This window comes from Cyprinus carpio, chromosome B10, assembly GCF_018340385.1.
Source record: "Cyprinus carpio isolate SPL01 chromosome B10, ASM1834038v1, whole genome shotgun sequence".
Lineage (NCBI taxonomy): Eukaryota > Metazoa > Chordata > Actinopteri > Cypriniformes > Cyprinidae > Cyprinus > Cyprinus carpio.
This window is the reverse complement of record NC_056606.1, coordinates 17,701,208-17,721,428: the sequence shown is the minus strand read 5'-3', so window position 1 is coordinate 17,721,428 and position 20,221 is coordinate 17,701,208. Positions and strand designations below refer to the sequence as shown.

General features: G+C 36.0%; 1 protein-coding gene across 1 annotated transcript in view; it reads right to left on the bottom strand.

The window, feature by feature from the left end:
• msi2a (musashi RNA-binding protein 2a) overlaps window positions 1-20,221 on the bottom strand; it is a 163,893-nt gene that overhangs the window by 29,061 nt on the left and 114,611 nt on the right. Inside the window, 2 exon segments of the mRNA XM_042732996.1 lie at window positions 4,385-4,499; window positions 11,783-11,865. Of these exon segments, the coding sequence (XP_042588930.1) occupies window positions 4,385-4,499; window positions 11,783-11,865 (198 nt within the window).

Genomic DNA, 20,221 nt, shown 5'->3' with positions numbered 1-20,221 from the left:
CCAAGACAAGACCAGAAAAGGGAAGCCAAGAAAAAAAATAGACCAGGCAAGACCAAAAGCAGCAGCAAAAAAAAAAAAAAAAATTAAGATGAGGAACAAACTAGCTTACTGATGACAAATTATGAGAGAATATAAGAGAAGACATGAGAAAAAAAAGTAGAGTAGTAAATGACACTAGATGAGACAAAGAACAAGAGAACAAAATGAAAAAAATAGATGAGACTAGAAGAGGGGGAAAAAAATGAAACACGATGAGAGGCAGGAGACGAGCTGAGCTAACCTGTCTGTATCTCAGTGCATTGTGGGTAAAAAGGCAGGGTCCTCTCCTGGCAGCTGCTATATCAGGCACTGATTTGCATTATTAATGTTCAGGCTAATATACCTATTTTATGCCTCAACAGCTCAGATTCACTTTAAAATCAATTATACATCTGCAGCAGCTGAAGCAGGCAGCAGCTCAAATGTGTATTAATCTCAGCAAACATACACGCGGCGCCCGACTATAAAGATAAATGACACGATTAGCTGCGGTAAACAAAAGCGTGAATGCAGCAGCTTTAATGAGATTTGGCGTATAAGAAACTTACAGTTCCTTAAATAATGAACCCTGATCTGCAGCTTTTTTTTCATATGCAAATTGTACTAAGTTCTGTCTGGTCGTCCTGTTCACTCCAGTTTCATTTAGATAAGACCAGAGTTAATATTTTCACATGAGTGCTTCGTGCTCTTGTTCTCTCTCTCTCTCCCATTCCTCCTCTCTTCACCCTCCTCCACAGCAGTAATCCATGAGAACTTCTAGAAAATTCAAGCCTTGTTAAAAGTTGAGTAAAAGATAAGGAATGTGTGTACCTCTTTATTTCAGTCTATATATTAAAAATATATAAAAACACAAACAATATGGTAAAATTAAATTATTTAATAATATTTGAAATACTAAATGTTTATCTTTATATATATATATATCAGTATTTCCCATTCATTAACTAGACTGTGGCGGCATAACCAATAATAAACCATATAAATAAACCAATAAACCATAATAAACCTTATAACATATAAATTCTTTAATGTTGTGTTTCACGCCATTGCTTTGGTAAGTATCTGTCAAACGAATGAAAACCGAAAGCGTAATATGACTTATCAAGTATGTTTGCACTGCTTGTTTCAAAGTGAAGTGCGCACATTGCGCAGCGCACATGATCAGCTCGTGATCCGGTGTTTTCCGCGCCTCAGAACGGCTCTGTTCACAATGAATGCAGTGAACTCTGTTATTAAATGTGCTGTGAGTTTAGCGCGTTTGGGAATGCAATGGCCACCATTTATGCATAATTCGCGCATATGCATAATTTTCAACATTTTAATGGGCAAATGTTTACAGTATTTCATTAAATTAGTAATGTTTTCACAGAAGCTGGAGTTTTCTGCTAAAATAAAAGTTCAACTGAAGTTTCCACCAAAATAAAAGCTCAAGGGTTTATCTCTTGCAAGCATGTCCTAAAATTAACAAACGAGCACAGAGAAAATACTGTACAGGTACAGCAAGCTCACTGTTCAGAAGAAAAATATAAATATTGGGGCAGGGGTTTATATGAATGTATTTCTGAAGGGAACTGACTTCACAAAAGTTTCGATGGCATATTTCCCCTTTTATCACTGCTGATCCATAACCACCACCTGCTGTCAGAGAGTGAATTTGCGTTCTCATTCAGCCAGGTTTTGTTTCATGCAGGCTTTATCTTTGTATCTTTGTTTGTATCTGATTAAAATGCAGTGGTTGGTTGGCTTTTTTTATTAAATATGTTTAGTTGTTGTAGTAGTAGCAACTGCCTGTTTTTGCAAAAACAGTTTCATGGCAAAAAAAAAACCATTTTCATTTATTTCACAGTGCAATTGTTTTACAATATATGGCTTATACTGTAATAGAAATGCTACAATTTGTAACACAAGATTTCCATTTTAATAAATGCTGTTTTTTTATATATATATTTTTATGTATATTCATAAAAGAACCCTGAAAAAAGTATGCTGAAAATTCAGCTTTGCATCACAGGAATAAATTATATTTTAAAGTACATTAAAAAACAAGCTGTTATTTTAAATTGTAATAATATTTCACAAAATAACAGTTTTTTTCTGTATTTTTAATCAAATAAACTTCAAAGAAACTTTGGTAAAAAATATTAAAAAAAATTATTAAAAATCTTACTTATTCCAAACTTTTGAACGGTAGTGTATATACACACATTGTTATCTCTATATATTATTATTCATTAGTAGGGGTGGGAATCTATGGGTATCTCACGATTATGATTCCAAAACGATTCTTGATCTACATTTTTTCCCCAATTAATTCTTCTGCTGTGCAAATACATCTTTAAAACTTTACATCTTAAATAAAATTGCAGTTATATGCTTTTTGTTTATAGTTGGAATCTCTGTATGTCAGTACTGCCATTATTATTATTTGTTTTTATTATATAAAAACAGCAGGCTATTTTTTAAAACAAATAATTATTTAAAATAAGTGTTTTTTAAGTGTCCGAAAGTTTACAGACAATAGTTGAGGATTTTTCTTTTTTTCCTCAGCATTATTGGCGTTTGATTATTACTGATGAGATCATAGATGGTGGCAGCTTTAACAGGCTGCATTCACACTGACTGTGTGTACATCAATTTCACATAAAAGTATTCAAAAATGCAAGTGCATTTAACCGCAGCCACAGTTGAGCTTCAGGACAACAAACACAAAGTGCACGTGAAAGTCTGCCAGTGAACAAGGTTTGTGCATCTAATAGCACCGCATTCCAAACGGCATAAATGAAAGCATATCTAAAGTAAAACACGGCGGGTGGAAGCACAGACCGTCAAGCAATGTGCACGTGTCTCACAGCGCAAATTCTGTGCAATGAAGCCCGCCGCGTCTCTAGCGCGCACACGTGCCATATGCGGGAAAAATAAAAAAGCTCAGAATCGATTCAGAATCATTGAAGAGAGAATCGCGATGCATCAGAAAAATGATTTTTTTCTCCCACCCCTATTCATTAGTATAATTAATCTGTTTGTCTGGATGTCCTGTACAGAGCACATTCAGGGTTTTAAAGAGATACTAAATGTTTGGATGTTTCACCATGACCACTCCCTCTCCTTGGTCTTCAAAAATGTCTGATATTAATTTAGTGACATTCTTACGGAAATATGATCATGTTTTGTTATTATCATTTAAATCTGACTTTTTAACTGTGTTTCATAAATCAATATCTCAGGAAAATGTTATGGGGTTTCAAATCAAAATATGACTTTCTGTTACGAAACAGGATGTTAATTTCATAGATGTCCTCATATGAGGACACCGGGACTAAAATCATGTTTATTACGCATTTTGGGAGACACAACAAATGAATAGGGAAAGAAAATATATTTCAATATTCCTTTGAAATATTATATATTATTATGAAAATCTTGTCAATTATTACTCCCATTATTACACTTCTTTTTTCATTACATGTTGCCCCAAAAATACATTAATATGCAAATTAGATTTAGTTTATAGATGCATTATATATAATGAGAAAACCTGTATTTGGCCATTTTACACATATTTTGCATAAAGAAAAATGGTATATCAAATCATTCTGTTATAACATAGTTGACAATTATCTTTATACAAAATTTGGTTAAAAAAAAAAAAAAAAAAAAAAATCCTGAAAACTAAAAATGCATTGGTGATTAAAAAAAAAAAAAGCTATTGTTTTTGCCTATGCATGTTCATTCATGTCTTTTAATTAAATTTTTTTTAATTCTTTTAATTTAATTTTTTTTGTTCTGCCAGGTCTTAAGAGGTTAAATATAAATAACATAAAAAGGAATATCCAAAATGAAAAACAATATTATATATATATATATATATATATATATATATATATATATATATATATATATATATATATATACAAAAACAAATGTAATATATTTTGTATTGATATCATAGTTATCTGAAGCTTGTATATTATAATGTCTATATTATTATTATTATTCTTATTATTATTATATATCTGTGAGTGTTATGAATGATTAACAGCACTGATCTTTCTCAGCAGGTTTGTCTCCTGTAGCTAAATGGATATACTCACAATTAGCATAACTGTCATTAGTGAGGGCAAAGGTCAGGCAGATGGCTGCACTGAACATCAGCCTAATTTTCCTCTTCATTTGAGCCATTAATACAGACGTTTATCTGCTCGTCAGGTCTGAAGGATCCCACAGCACCTGAGCTGAACTAACCAGACACGTTCACAAAAAGACCTCTGTCTCTGGTCTAGCAGCCAATCACAAGTTATCATCTTGCATCAGTGTGAGTGTGTGTGTGTGCTCATGTAAGACTCACTCAACATGCCCATGCCCAGCATGAAGGCATCCATGGTGTACGGAAGACTTCTCGCCCTCCCCCTCGTGCCTGGAGGAAACATCACCTCCTTTGGTTGGGCCTTCTTACATTCTACCTGTGGACAGACAGACACAGAAAGAGAAGAGCTAAGTGACAAAATTGTTGTTTGACTAAATTTCACTAAATTTGCAATGTGATAAAAGTATATAGATCATGCAAAGTCTAGGGCCCTACGAAATCGGTTTTATTGTTTCACAAATCCTGTGTGTTCTGTTTTAATTTTTCTGGATTCCATTTTAATGGTTTATTAAAATTTAATGATAAAAAAGCATGTCTTACAAATTGAATTCATAATACTTTTAACAGCTAGAGAAAAGCTGAAACCATAGGACCATGAGAGTCCAAGTTTGAGTAGATGGAACTATCTTTTATTAATGCTTTTTTTCCCATTGAGTTTGTCACACTTCACTCTATGATTGCCTTGGCCAACATAAAATTTCAAACAAGGCAGCACAATTACGCATCTAACAAAAACAATTAAACACAACAAATTTTTACAACAAAAATAAATCCAACTCAATAAACAAAACAACACAATAAAAACAAAACACAAAAAAAACTAAACACATAAAAACACACACTATAATGATTTCTGAAAGATCACGTGACACTGAAGACTGGAGAAATGGCTGCTGAAAATTCAGCTTTGCCATCACAGGAATAAATTGTATTTTAAATATATTAAAAGAGCTATTTTTAAATTGTAATAACATTTCAGAATATTACTGTTTTTATTGTGTTTTTGAGCAAATAAATTCAGCCTTGGTACGCTTGGACTAGACTTTTTAAAGACATTCTTTTAAATAATATAGCTTCATTTTGTACAAGCTAAATAAAATGCATACATTTTTCTTTTGGTTTTTGGATGAAATATGGCTTGGTCTTGACAGGTGTCCTGAACTTCGCCCACCCATTGTTTGGAAGAGTCACTGGACCGTAAACGATGCCTAAAAATGTGAAATTTTTGAACAGTGCTTGAGTCATATCTCAAGCTCTGTCAGTTTGAGTTTTGTGAACTTTATTGGCATAACAAACAGTGATACATTTGTGTATCCAAAGCATTTTTTAGACAACTAAACTAATGCAAAAATAAACTAAAAGTCTCTGTTTTTCTGATTCCACCCTGTGATCTCCTCCGCACCCCTCCCCTCATCCTCACGTTCCCACTCTCTGATTGACATTTTAACCTCTGGAGCTGAGCACATGAGCGGACAGCAGACAGCAGTCCCTGCCTGAAAGACAGAGGAATATTCCTCCAGAGAGCTAGGAGAGGGAAGACAACATGTCTCTAGCAAAGGGGAGAAATAAACAAACACACAAGCAGAAAACATCAAACCCAAACAAACACACAAACATTCGCTCTCTCTGGTGATATAAGCATAATCGGGTCAGATGAGGAAAGACTTTCCTCCTGACAAGGCCTGGCAGGCAAAGGATCCTATTTACCAAGCACATCTGCATGCTTACAGGAGTGTGAGTGTGTGTGCGCTGACAGCACCTCTACAGTAAGAACACAATGCATTTGCACTTGGCTGAATCTGTCCTCTGCATTGATCGACTCATCTGCCTGCCCAGTCCCACCCCAACACACACACACACACACACTGTGTGTGTGTGTGTGTGTGTGCTGCTCGGCCCTTCGCAACACACACACACAGCAGATCATCTCCCACCGAGACTCATGCAGATGCTGCTCGGCACAGCTGGACACACACACACACACACACGGTTCTGCTGAAGTTCAACTTCCTGTGCCATCAGAGCTGCTCTGAATACATGAGATATTTCTGGATTTGGCCAGTGACGGATATTTAATATTCATTTTAAATTAATGAAATCTAAAAAGGTTTGGTTCACACTCTGAGCCCTGAGGACGCAGCGTGGGAGATATTAAAAAATGTAAATATAAATGTATTATAATTACTACAGAAGGAGGTGTTAATCATATGAGTGACATGTTTAACAAACAATTAGCTCAATATGGACTTTCTATCTTCTGTGGAACACAAAGGGAGATATTAAAGGTTCATGCTGCTTTTTTCCATGTAATTTCAATAATCCATTTATCAAGCAGAGAATGCACATTTTCGGATGAACTAGCTTCTTTAATTCAAGAGCTGAGAGATGTACTGATGTCTGTTTTGGACAACCTGTTGTACAGCATGTCCATTTCAACAGGTCTAATTCTGGACAGCAAACACTCATCTAGCCAGACATCATCTAGGAGATAAACATCATGAGCCATTATCTGCTCACACACAGACACTGCTGCTGTCTCAAAAGGGTTTCTCAAACTTAATTTAACTCAAGGACATCCTTCATAAGCCCACACTTCATACCCTAAAGCTAAGACCTATACGTGATAAAAAAATCTCCGGCACAAACAGGCAGTATGAAATCAGTAAGCAGTTTCATTACTACAATCATCGAGTTGTTTTCAGCAGTCTCATAAATCCACTAACAATTCTCAAAAATCCACTACAGCTAGATAAAAATTGCCAATAAAAAAAAGAAAGATGAAAAATTCAAAATAATCATCCAAAAAAAAAAAACAATAATTGTGATGAAACCAAAATGATTGATTAAAAAACAACAAAAAAAAAACAATAAAAATGGTGAAAATAAAAAAAAAATAAATTTTTTTTTAGTTATGAAAAATCAATAAATTAATTTTTTTCATTTCACATAAAGCAGTTTTATATCAACATTTTAATTTCATAACTGTTTCTATAAATTTCACACAACAATTTTTTATATCAACATTTTAATTTCATAACTGTTTCTACTCCAGTTTGTTGTTGGATTATAAACATTTAAATTGTGGCTGTAATTGGGGGTTAAGCACAGGAGGTGTATATTTACTTCTTATAGCTCAAACTGCACCACTGGAGAAGGACTAATTAAATTTCACTATTTCAGTCAATGATTTTGGCCCTCTAAAACTGTTGAATTTCTGGTTTTGGAAGAATATTATCACTACAAAAATAAATAAATAAATCAACCTGTCAAGAATCAAGATTCAGACACACAATGCCTCAGAATCACACATTCAAATAGAACATTTCAAAATCCATTTGTGAAAAGAACAAAGTGAGAAAAAAAGAGGCATTTGTCCTCAAAGAACTGAAATCAGCTCCTCTCTGTGCTATAATTGGTCAGCAGCTGCCTGAACAAAATAGACAAGTCAGATAAAACTCACACCTCATTTTCCACTATACAAAAAGATCAAAAACTACATGTTGGATAATAAAATCCACAAGCACTTCTCTTAAACCAGTATGAGTCCATTTACAGGCACTACTAGTTCCTCTGATCCACTGAAACCAAAGAGTACATTTTTTAGTAAGTTTACCAGTTTAATGCACAGCGGTCTATTACTGCAAAATCAGATTTCAGATTTCCTGTCCCTAATGACCCATTCACACAAAGGGATGATAACTATAATGATAAATAAAAAGTTTTAATATTCACTCTAATTTTATAAGAATATGGATATCACTGGAATCACTTTCAGGACAATTTTATTAAACCGAAACAGAACAATCACAATTAACAGTGTTTATCATGTGATCATGAGAATAATTTGGCTGCTGTTGGAGAAGAAATCCCTGATGCTCTGAAGACAAACATCCTAACAAACCCAAAACAAATAAAAACAAGTAACAATTGGCTGAAATAGCAAAATATGATAGAATGTAGCAGACAGAAAAGAAAACAAGTAAAATTTGGTTGCTGTTGGCTGGCATGTCAGAATGTTATGGACTGCAGGAAAGAGAGAAGAAATCCCTGATGCTCTGAAGACAATCAGTCTTTAAAAGACGGTGAATTGATAGAGAAACCTCCTCTCGTTCACCCCTTCCTCTCTCTCTCTCTGAGATCTCTCTGTCTGTGGGTGGTAGATGGACACCCGATGAGATGTTCAGCCAGGCAAACAGGTTCACTATCACATGGTGTGCGAGACAAGGTTTCTCTGGGTCAGGGAGAAGTTCATATCTCTTGTTCTCTTCGACAGGCTGTAAATAACATCTGGTTACTGGAAAGTAAAGTCTGAACAGGAAGCTTAAGGGACTGTGGTGTTACAAGTTTCCAATAAATAATAATAATATATATATATATATATATATATAAAAATATATATATATATAAATATCATATATAAAAATCACTTAATAATGATAATAAAAAAATGACAAAAACAATACAATCTAAAAATCAAATCAAAAATACAAGATTTTTTTTATCATATCCCCTGTGACTATCAACTTTTTATAACCTAGTTAATATTGACATAATATTTTAAAGTCACATCTAGTCTGTGTGTGATTATAGAAATGACTAATATTTTTTAATCTAGATCTGAAATGACTCATACTGTATAAGATTTTTTTTATCATATCGCTCACTTATGGCAGTGTACTCTGGTTCAGAGCAAAAAATCAAACCAAGTGTGAAAACAGCCTCAATCTCATGTGTAGCTCCACTAGTCAGCAAAAGTGCAAAGCTAGAAAGCAATCAGGTCTTGTCATTTCCCATAAACAAACAGCCTATTCTACCATTACAGACAACAAAACCACATTAATGACCATCACACAGTTCTTATAAAGTGACAGTGAATGGATGGCAGGAGAGAAAATCAGAACAGAAATGAGAGGTGCTGCCCTCTGAACAATAGAACCACATGATGGACTATCAGAGAAAAATCAATCGCATGGCTCTGCGCTCACGGATCTGTCTCTGGGCTCAGGAACAACCTGTCTGTGACGGAAGAAGATCTTAAGGGGTTTGATATTCTGTGCTACCCCACAGCTGTCCCGTGAGCCCAGGGTATACGCATGGACAGCGCGCAGGGACGAGTATCAGTGTGAGAGAGATCCTCAGAGGACACCCCATCCAAACCGATCCTTTCCACCACAGCGCTCCTGTCAACCACAGCAGAGAGCCCAGCAGGGGCAGCACAGAGCCAGGGGCCGTTTCTCTACATAATATATGTAAAAATGTCTAGTTTAAAAATTGCCCGTTCATTCTAGGGCTGTGCGATAGAAATTGTCATAAGATCACGATTTGAGCGTGCGCGATTTCTAAATCGCTTTATAGCACGATTTTCCACGGCCCTGACCTCCCGCAGTATGCCATCCGATCTAATCAGAATGCAACGCGCCTAGCGCGAGAACAGAACAGACTGGGAATATGCCTACGTAACTCCAGGTTCACACACTGTCTGTGATGCGCCTTTTTTCCGAGCCCATGTTAACGGATCAGAGCGTTCACACTGCACACGGTAAAAAGCTAGAAATAAAAACGTGCGAAAAGAATTAATATCTAGCACATGAGCATAAAGAGAGTTGTGAGTGCACAGGACGCAGTTTGAGCGAGAGAAAACACGTTTTAAGTGCACACACTCTCTCCGGGCGAGAGCAGCGTGTATCTGAGCAAGCGCGTTTGGTTTTGTGACAGCAAAAGAAATCTGCGTGTGTGCGAACAGATTCACGCTCGTGCATTAATTTAATGTGCTTTCACGTTACATTAATGCGCTCTCGCTGCTGCTTCTGCACCGCATACACATACTGTATACGCACTGCTGACGGAGTAGGCCTACGTGTGAACCTGTATAATGTATAACAAATCTATTTCAACACCTGAGGCACCGCTACAATTAACGAGCTCTATGAACAATGTATGGCAAAAAAGAAAAAAAAGTCCCTGGACACAGGATTTATTTATTTATATTTTTTTGCCATAAGTCTAGAAATTTTGTTACACCTTTACTATAGTGATTATTTTGACTTATGTCTGTTCTAGAGACGTTACAACTTTTTGATAAAGCTCGAATTGGTTTTCTTTTGGAAATATGTTTCAAATTCATCCTGAATGCATTCATGACTGTAAAGCATATCCGTGTGTGTCAAAATTGTGATTAAAATCGAAATTGCAAAATTGATCAAAGAAATCGCGATAGGTTTTATTTTTGTCCATATCGCACAGCCCTAGTTCATTCAATAATAACAGTTAACAATCTAGCTTCTGAGTACTAAGTTATTAACCCAACAATAGCGAGGTCAGTTATTTTTTTTGCAGTGGGCCGCGAGTTGAAAAAGGTTGGGAACCACTGAACTAATGCTTCTGCTCAGTCAGGCATATATTTGTACGAAGCATTCTTCAAAATAAAAAAAAATAATATTTAAATGACAATTAATTATGCACTACTTTTCAAAAGTTTGGGGTCAGTATGATTTTTTTCATGCTTATGCTCAGCATTTATTTGATCAAAAATATAGTAAAAACAGTAATACTGTGACGATGTACTATGAAATGTATTCCTCTGATGGCAAAGATGTAACAGTCATTACTCCAGTCTTCAGTGTCATATGATCTTTCAGAAATCATTCTAATGTGCTGATTTGCAGCTCAAGAAATATTCATTATCAATGTTGAAAAGGCAGTTGTGCTGCTTTTTTATATATTTGTGGAAACTGATACACATTTTCCGGACTGTTTGAGGAACAGAAACTTTAAAACAAACAGAACTGATTTAAATTAGAAATCTTTTATACCATACTTTTATAAATGTCTTTATGAGTTCATTTATTTTAGAGTTTAATTTATTAATATCTAATATTTCATTTTTATTTTAATAATAGATAATTATATAATAACATCATTTAATAATAAATCATTAAATTGTTTACAAAAGTTCTCAAATAGCCTCACATAGCCAGGACTATCTGCAATATTGTGGATATTTTATGCAACATTTAAGGTGGGTAAAAGTAAAACTCTTCATAAAGTATATAAAAATGCTGGAAATTTATACAATCTCTTTCAAATTTGAACCTGACAAATCCAGTGACTATGCAACGCACATCAGATGTTGCATATACAGTCTATGGGTGGCCCGTATGAGGCTAAAACTAGGTATTTTCCATCTAATTTCAAGGAAAAACATTTATTTGCAAGCAGAAAGCCAACACTGGTGGCCCATCTGCTGGTTCTGCCCAATACTGGGCGGCCTGTGGGGTGATAATCCTGATTTAATGAACTCAACGTGTGCCAGCTACCTTTCATCCTCTCTCTCTTTTTAGCCCCATCAGTCATGATGCAAGCATTTATAAATGAAGGAGAGAGAGGGAAAGTTTCTGACTCTTGTTGACTGATCAAAATGTTTTCACACACACATGCACACACACAATTTCACGCTTTCTGGCCATTGCCCAACACTTTACACTGTTTACACACACTCACAGCACTTACAACCACATGCTGTTAGGATTCTGCTAAATGGGAAATAAAATATTAATCCCTCAATCACCTTCAGAAATTGAAAACGGGCAAAGCACTTACCATTTTATTATTGATTTCATGAAAATGAATTTCACAGACTTTCTCTACAATGTCTTCATTCTCAAACGTTACGAAGCCGAAGCCTGTGGAAAGAGAGACAGAAACAGAGGAAGAGTCAGTCGTGTACCTTTTGAACTCAAACGCCGACTGATTTCGGCCTCCGTCAGAGGAGAGAGCGTGTGGAGTTCAGATCTGAACGGACATTGTCTTTTTGAAAGCTGGGCGCTGATGAAATCTCTCTCACGACCGGGCAGACGAGGGGGAAATCGGACAGCAAAAAAGCACAAAGACTGTTAATGAGATTCATAGAGCCACATCTGAATTTCATTAAATGCATTCTGCGGTGCCTTCATTGAAATTTCACCGTATAACAAGCTCCCGTTTTAATGTAAATGCAGGGCCGGAGATCCCTGAATCCGTCTCTGACCGTGGGATTGTCTTCTTTTTTCATATTTATGAAATAAGAAGTTTAACCCTTTCAGCTCATCCAGGCTTAACAAGGATTTGGCTGTGCTTTTATTATAATGAGAGAAAGAGAAACGCTTTTCTCTGCCACCGAATCTGCGACTCACGAAGGGAAATTATTTTCTATTCCTAGGTGTTAAGAGGAGGCCAACGGTGAGAACACAAAGGAAAACAACCAGAGAGGAAGATAAACACTTAACTTACTGCTTGTTTATAAAGACAGGATGCTCTTTCAGTCTCACAACACACACAAACACCATTCTGATCATTTCACAAGAGCTGTGTGCTATAAAGACAGAAAAGTGGAGGATCGATTGAATGAGAGACTGCAAAAAGTGGGTTCAGATGCTGCTAATGGCTGATGTTTGTGTATTTGTGTAGTCTAGCACAGATCAGGCAGACCTTTAATGAGTCATGTGCTTTCTTCATACTGTACACTCTCACACCTACACCACTGTTACGAGTTATGAAACATGCTATTTCTAAACTGACTGATGAGGAGGGGGAAAAACACAAATGACTGTACATAAAAATAATAAATAAAGACTTTTTTTCATCCAATTGCTTTAGATGCATAAAAATATATTTCAAAATTGTTTCAATGTTTTTCCTAAAATTCATGAAATGAAACGTAACTGAGCACTGCATCAAATGCTCTGAGCAATAAAAAGTTTTTTTTTTTTTTTTAGTTTTTTAGTTTAGCGGTTTTGTATGTCCTGCACATACAGAAGGAAACAACCCCAAAACTCTTGCCTTCCACACAAGAAAACTACTGGAGTCATTTTTCAAAGGCAGTGCTATATTTTGTCCTGACCCTAATTCTTATCTCCACCTTTTAAAAGATGAAAGATCTACGCAGGGCTATTCTCTCCTCCAGCGGTCAGCCGGGCGTCAGAATAAAAGCGTGAGGTCAAAGCTCAAGCACAGAAGACTGTAGCAGCATGTGGATGCTCCAATGATATGAGGAGATAACAGACCACACAACACAAACACACACTGCTCAGAAACAGAGGACACACTCATAACACACAACTGTAATATAGTGTTTGACAATCATTTTTAGTCCATTATTTATGCAAGGAGGTTAGCCAATCGCAGAATCGCCCTAAAAAATAAACATATCATAAACGCAAAAAGAAGCTTTAAAAGAAATGGATCACACACGTCATTGCTCATTTGCATAACATTGAACTTTCGCTCATGTCACATCAAATCTCCAAATTGCTTTTGGTCTGAACATCTATCTCTCTCTTTGCTCCCAGAGAAACAGAAAGTAAGTTTGAGAATGTAGCACAGAAGATCAACCACGTGTGTGTGTTTGTTGCCTGGAGGGTGATCTTGAAAACGAAGAAGAAAAGACCACCGACAAATCAGCCATCAGGAGCCATTTGTCACTGCAGATTTCAGACGGAGAAACACACATACACCTGCGCTCTCTAGAGAACTCTTACGTCACAGTGTGACCACAACACCCAGGCGCTGCTAAATCTGGACAAGCTCCCTGGCTTCAAGGCATCATGCAATTCCATCAGGAGTCTGAAGGGGGCAGTGCTGTGACTAACTGAGTCTCTGGCTCTGGGACAGTCTGACCTCTGTGTTAACAAAACGCCCACTTGCTTTCGTACACTCACGATTACGCACACACACCACAGAGCGTTGTCCAAGTCTCAGCACACCCTGAAGAGCCAACACTTCAGAGAAGAAACATATGCTCATCTCAGCTGAGTGTGGCATTCGCTCAGTTCCCTGGTGTGGCGGCTCCCAGAGCTTCATTCGCTTAGACAGATGTGAGAGAATCTGGAAAGAATTGAGGCTGATGTCTCTGTTTTACTTAATGATAATGCAAACTCATTCTGCTATGGGACTAAACAAAACAAGCCTCTCTGGTGTCAAACATGCAGATGCTAGTCTCAGATTTGGATCATCTGATGCATTTTGTGCGCTAACAAAAACCTGTTTAAAATGGCCAACTCGAATCTGATTGGCTGGTTTTATTTCTAGGAGTAAGGTGCACAGGTTTTCATTGCTCTGCTGAGAGAACAAACATGCTTTCAACACCAAATATTAGTAAGATATCAAGAGAGTAGAGCAAGTAATCAGGACATCCCTGAACTAAACTTAGTTTGTAAAATAATTCTCACTTTGGAATGGAAATTGTAACCCCAAAGTCTACGAGAATTTAACAACAAAGTCTACAACCATTTTACAGATATTTATTATATATAACTCACAAAGATTTATGATAAATAACTTTTACGATAATTTGGCAATATTCAATATATTTTACATTTATTGTAGCGGATCATAATGGATATATTAGCCAATATCAGATATATAATCCTCGTTTTAATATTATTTTAATATTACTATATAATGTAACAATGGTTATTTGTATGTTTTCAGTGAGTGTGTGTAGTTTTTGTTAAGAAACACAGCAATGACTTTTCTCCTAATTTTACATTTAGATTACCTTTAGATGCCATCGAACATTCAATTCATTTTTAAATGCTTATAATTGAATAACCCTGTTAAATATAACCTTTAGCAAATCTCAAAATGAATACATATTTTTATGCTGTGAATTGTAATGTTGTGATGCCTAAATTCATTTGTAGCATTTACAATCCCTGATATAAGTTTTTGGTGTATTATTTTTTATTTTATTATATTTGTGTATTATATTTGTTATTTACATGAACTATAACTTGATCTATGACTGTGGTCATTTTGGTTTAAGTAGCTCTCATTACAGGACAGAGGACACGGCCCACCACATGTTTCCAACAGGATGCTAATGATTTCTCCCCATGCAGTGTAATATAAGACAGATCATCCTGTGTGTGTAATGGATCTCCATACCTCCATACCAGTGTTTATTAGATTTCTCTCCGCCATCTGACTATACTTACAGTAAACTCTTGCTATTAGTTGTGTCGAGTGTGTGTTTTTGAGAATCACTCTGATGTGCTTTAAAAGATGTCAGCTTTTTTGTATCTTAATGAGCACACTGGCCAACTTATGTGCGTTTCTGTAAATGTTCTTTGGGGGCTGTTTAGCATTAAGCTCAATTTAAAAATCCCCAGATGAGGGAGAGAGAGAGTCGACGTTTTCAAATGGAGTCTGACAGCGCATGAACTTTAGCTGCTGCCGCTTTCTCTCTGCCTCATCTTATGCGAGCAAATTATGGTCTTCTGGAAGTTTCTCTCTGATGTGCTCTACTTTAAATACGTCTAACCGCCGCCAGCACAATCTGCTTTTATGCAAAGATCACTTAATGTCTCATTGATTACGCATTTTAATGGATTTAGCGCTGTGTGGCGAGGAGGAAACCTGGTAACCCGCGAGAGAAAGATGAACGTGGGCTGATTACTCTTGGATAGCAAGTGTGAGATGCCTTTCATTCAGAGCGGTGCTCTGAAAACCGCTGCTAACACCTCTTACCACCTGCGCCAGTGGACACAGAGTGCTGTAGTCAAAGCAGATTGTCTAAGGTGAAGAAAAAGTTGTGAAGGGAAAGAGAGAGAGAGGTGTTGATTGTCCTCAGAGCCACAGGGACACTGTTGGTCTTAATAACCATGGATGGCTGGTGCTTTAGCCATCTGCTGTGCTGAAGAGACCCTGGGGGGGTGAGCGCAGCAGGAATCATGGAGGTCATACTGCAGGACTAAAGGATCAACAGCACTGAGGACAGAACAGAACTGGTGTTGGGTTGCGTTTCGAACCACACACACTAACGCAGGAGGACATTTGTATACTGTATGCATAGTCTTACAAAGCCAGATTTAATCACACTTACAAAACTAAAACAAATATTCATTCATCTTCACATTCTACAAAAAAGAAAAAAAACAAAAAAAACAATTACACAGTTTTGATCGTACAGATAAGAGCAATACATCAATCGAATCTGTAAAGGGTCTACTTTTATTTGTACACATAATAACAACAAAACTGTGTGCATTTATAAAATAAAGAAAACAAACAGAGTGCGCTGTCTGCCGCCTTGGTTCTGTACAAGTATATAAATAAAAAAGAGACTTACTCATGTTTATGATCTCTGCTGGATTAAGCGCTTCATTCTTTTTTCTGAGGAAATCCAAAACTCAAATCCTGAAGTAATCCTCAGCACATCTTCTCGGGGTGAATTATGTCTTATTCCTCTCATCGCGAAGCAAACAGTAAAATAAAAAAAAAACTTGAATAACAGTCTTGCTGCTTTGTTTTCCATGGTATGGGCGTTTACAAGCTGCGAGCTTCAAGTGAAACATTATAATCTCAGTAGCGCGTTCAGCGCGTGGTCGCATTAGATATAATGAAGGGAGACATGAAAGATGGACATAACGTTGTTTTCATATGGATTACTTTATCACAGAATATTTGTTTTCGGTAGCACTTGCTTAGTTTAAAAGTAGACATGTCAAGCTTTCTATAGATATATCTCTCATGTCTCTGTGTTGAGTATTCACTGAGTTACAGTTCTTTTTTTTATGACGCGTTTCCGAATGAAGATCACCGCAGACCAAGGCTGCAGACAGCGCACCTTGTTTGTTTTCTTTATTTTATAAATGCACAAAGTTTTGTTGTTATTATGTGTGTATACAAATAAAAGTAAACCTTTTACAGATTCGACTGATGTATTGCTCTTATCTGTACGATCAAAACTGAAAGAGTAATTTAAGTTCTTTTCGGGTTATCAGGAGAAAATGCCTCATAACGCATATGCGCGGGGATCGACTCCAGAGGGTTAAGGAACAAAACAAGTGACTTGTCTTTATGAGTGTTTCATTGAATCATTCACACAATCAAATATAAATCATTGAAACACTCACTCAAACAAAACAACAAAAAACACATACTAATAAATCAACTAAAAACTAACTCATAAAATTCGTCAAAAACTGCCTAAATCGAATACTTTGGGTAGGGACTTAATTTTTTCAATAAATAATGCACACTTCAAAATCTTACCAGAAGTAGGTTATCTGGGAACATTTCGCCTACTGTTTTAGAAAGATCAGTAAATGTCAATGAATCAACTCAACTTGCTCAAATATTTACTTCTCACATTTGTTAAAAAACAATGATTCATTCAAGTGATTGTTTTTATGAATGAATCACTAAATCAATTTCTCAACCGATTCATTCAGAAACAACTACTCTCTTGTGGCTACAGACCGAATAACATCTTTGCTGATGTTCAGACTTTCAGCTTGTGTGATATAACTTGAGTATGAAAGAATAATTTTTTTTTAATTATGTTCTAAAGATGACATTTTATAATGTTTATATCTATCTTGTATCTTTGAAATCATCTAATACTCACTTAAAAAGTGATATAAATCTACTTGTAAAAATATGTGAAATTAGCATGCACTATTAAATATACAATATCTGGAAAAATCTTCAAAACCTATTCACACAGGCTGCTGAACAACCAATCAGAGAGAGCCGGGTCCTAGTCCTGTCCTGGGTTCAGAAATAGCAAACAGCGGTGGTCACCTGCAGATCTGGAGATACATGACCTACACGTGTATCAGATTGACATGTGCTGCTAAATAACACCCATGACCCTCTCTGTCAATCTAATCCAGAAGACAGGCAGGCACAGCACTGCAGGAAATAACTAAGACAAAAACAGAGTGAGCATCTTCTGAGGTGGAGCAGAAAACGGCAGCAAATATAAATTAATAACGTGGCGGCAGACAGCTCCATTCAGAACAAAACGCTGACGTAACGAGTGTTTTGTCTGAGGATGTCGAAAGAGACCAATTACTACGAGAAAGAGAGAGTCAGATGATTTATCAGTGTTGTTACTCTGGCATGTAACGACTGTTTCATTAATAAAAACAAAAGCACAAATCAAAGCAATGGGGCTCAAATAAATCCCTGCAAAGTTTTTCAAGGAATTCTCTGTGATGAGCTCCTCTAACCCCTCACAGCCTGAGAGTATTAACTGTGCTTTTGGCCGTCGCCTCCATTGACTTCATCAACATCAGACCTGTGGCCCCTACAGCCAATTAAAAGGAGAGAGACAGAGACAGAGAGAGAGAAAGCCTTGGGTGTTTTTTCACCTTAAAACCCTCCAGTGAATCCAAGCCATTAAAAGAGGATAGCTGCATCAGCTCAGATCAGAACATAGATAAATAACGGCTTCCAGAGACGTTTACTCAACACATACACACAAACCCCCACACCCACGAGCAAGACATTGTCCAGTTTCACACTGATGCTTGTTTTGAGCAGTGTTTCTGTCAGTATATGATGTTCAAAATCAATGTGAAATGTCATTCATGGGATTAACTACTGTATGTTATGTGTACGCAGATGCATGTTTGTGGGCATCTAGGGTGGTGGAGGATGAAAAGATAAAACCTAGCTGTTTCACTACTTTTATTAACTGTATGCCTGCTTTCAGGAAATGTGTGCTTGTGTGTGGCCACCTGCTTGCAAATTCCCTATTAATTTAATGATTAGTTCAGTTCATCTTTACTTTCCATACTGTCAGTTTGAATCAGCATGTTCTAGATTCTCTCACTGAAAGCTAAATGGTTGAACGTGACAGTTTCAGGGGTCTGAAAGGGTGACAAAAATGAGTGCTGCAAATGAATTTTTAAGTAAATTGAGCTTGGACTGTCTTAAAAGGCGGCCTGAGTTCAGTTTCCTTTACAATGTGCAGCATTTATTTTCACAAATGCCAAATATTTTGGCCTGTTACAGGTATAACGAATAATTGTATAAAGAAAATAATGACACACACCAAAGGAAATGAGACACTTATTCTTTGTCCATGCAAATGACAGAATGAGCATATTAGAAACACTTTCAACAGTCTTTCTTAAGGCTTAAGGGTTTAACCAGACCACCTTGCAATACCGAATGAAAGTTATGAAATCTACAGATATGACACTAGTGTATATGAATGGATGCAGCCCAAGGCTGAGAGTAGATTAAAAAATAAGATTAATGCAATTTTTTTAAAACAAAATTAATCTAACACAATTAGCTTATATTTGCCACCAAACGTATAGTTGAAATCAAAATGTAGTGGACGAAAAATATTCAGTGTTTAAACAAAAAATTAAACTTAAGTGGACAAAAAAGATATCCAAGCCCACTTTCAAAGCCACTTTTTCACTTGCCATACAATAGGTGGTGTGTATGTGTGTGTATATATATATTAGAGATGTAACGATTCACTCAACTCATGATTTGATTCACGATTTTGATTTCATGATTCGATTCACGGTTTATTTTTTTATTTTTATTTTTTTTTACAAAATGAAATTTAAGACAAATTATAAATTAAATTTATCCTTTTATTATTGCTTGGACTAAATGCTGTACGTTTCTATGTGAAATTGAAATATAATACTATAATAATATACTAATATAGCACTTGCATATTATTGCTCTTTTGTTGGTTTTGATTGCTTCTACTGTTCTCATTTGTGAGTCATTTTGGATAAAAGCGTCTGCTAAATAACAAAATTTAAATATAATGCAAATGTAAATAACAAAACTAAATTGAAATTTTAAAACAAGCCCCAATTCAAATAAATAAGTAATACAAATAAAATAAATCTCTTCATATAAACAAAATAAGGCTTTGTATGTGCTCTTTCCATTTAAAATGAGACGCAACCACTGCATTTTAATCATGATCCAAACTAAGATGCTGCATACATGCAACATGAACAGTTTTAATCTAAATTAGATTGTATAATTTAGAAATTTGAAGAAAAAACAGAATGGTTTGACTTCAGTTTTGTGAAACTATACATAAAAAATATCTGCACGAAACTAGAACATCAGATGAGCTGAATGAGACGCAGATTCACTCTCTGCCAGCAGGTGGCACTTAAAGCATTTCCTTGGTTTCTGGTGTAAACAAAGCAGCGCTGCACTTATGAACTTTAATATGCATTATTCAGGGGCAAGATGAAAATAAAAAAATACCATTCCCTTTCTAAAGAC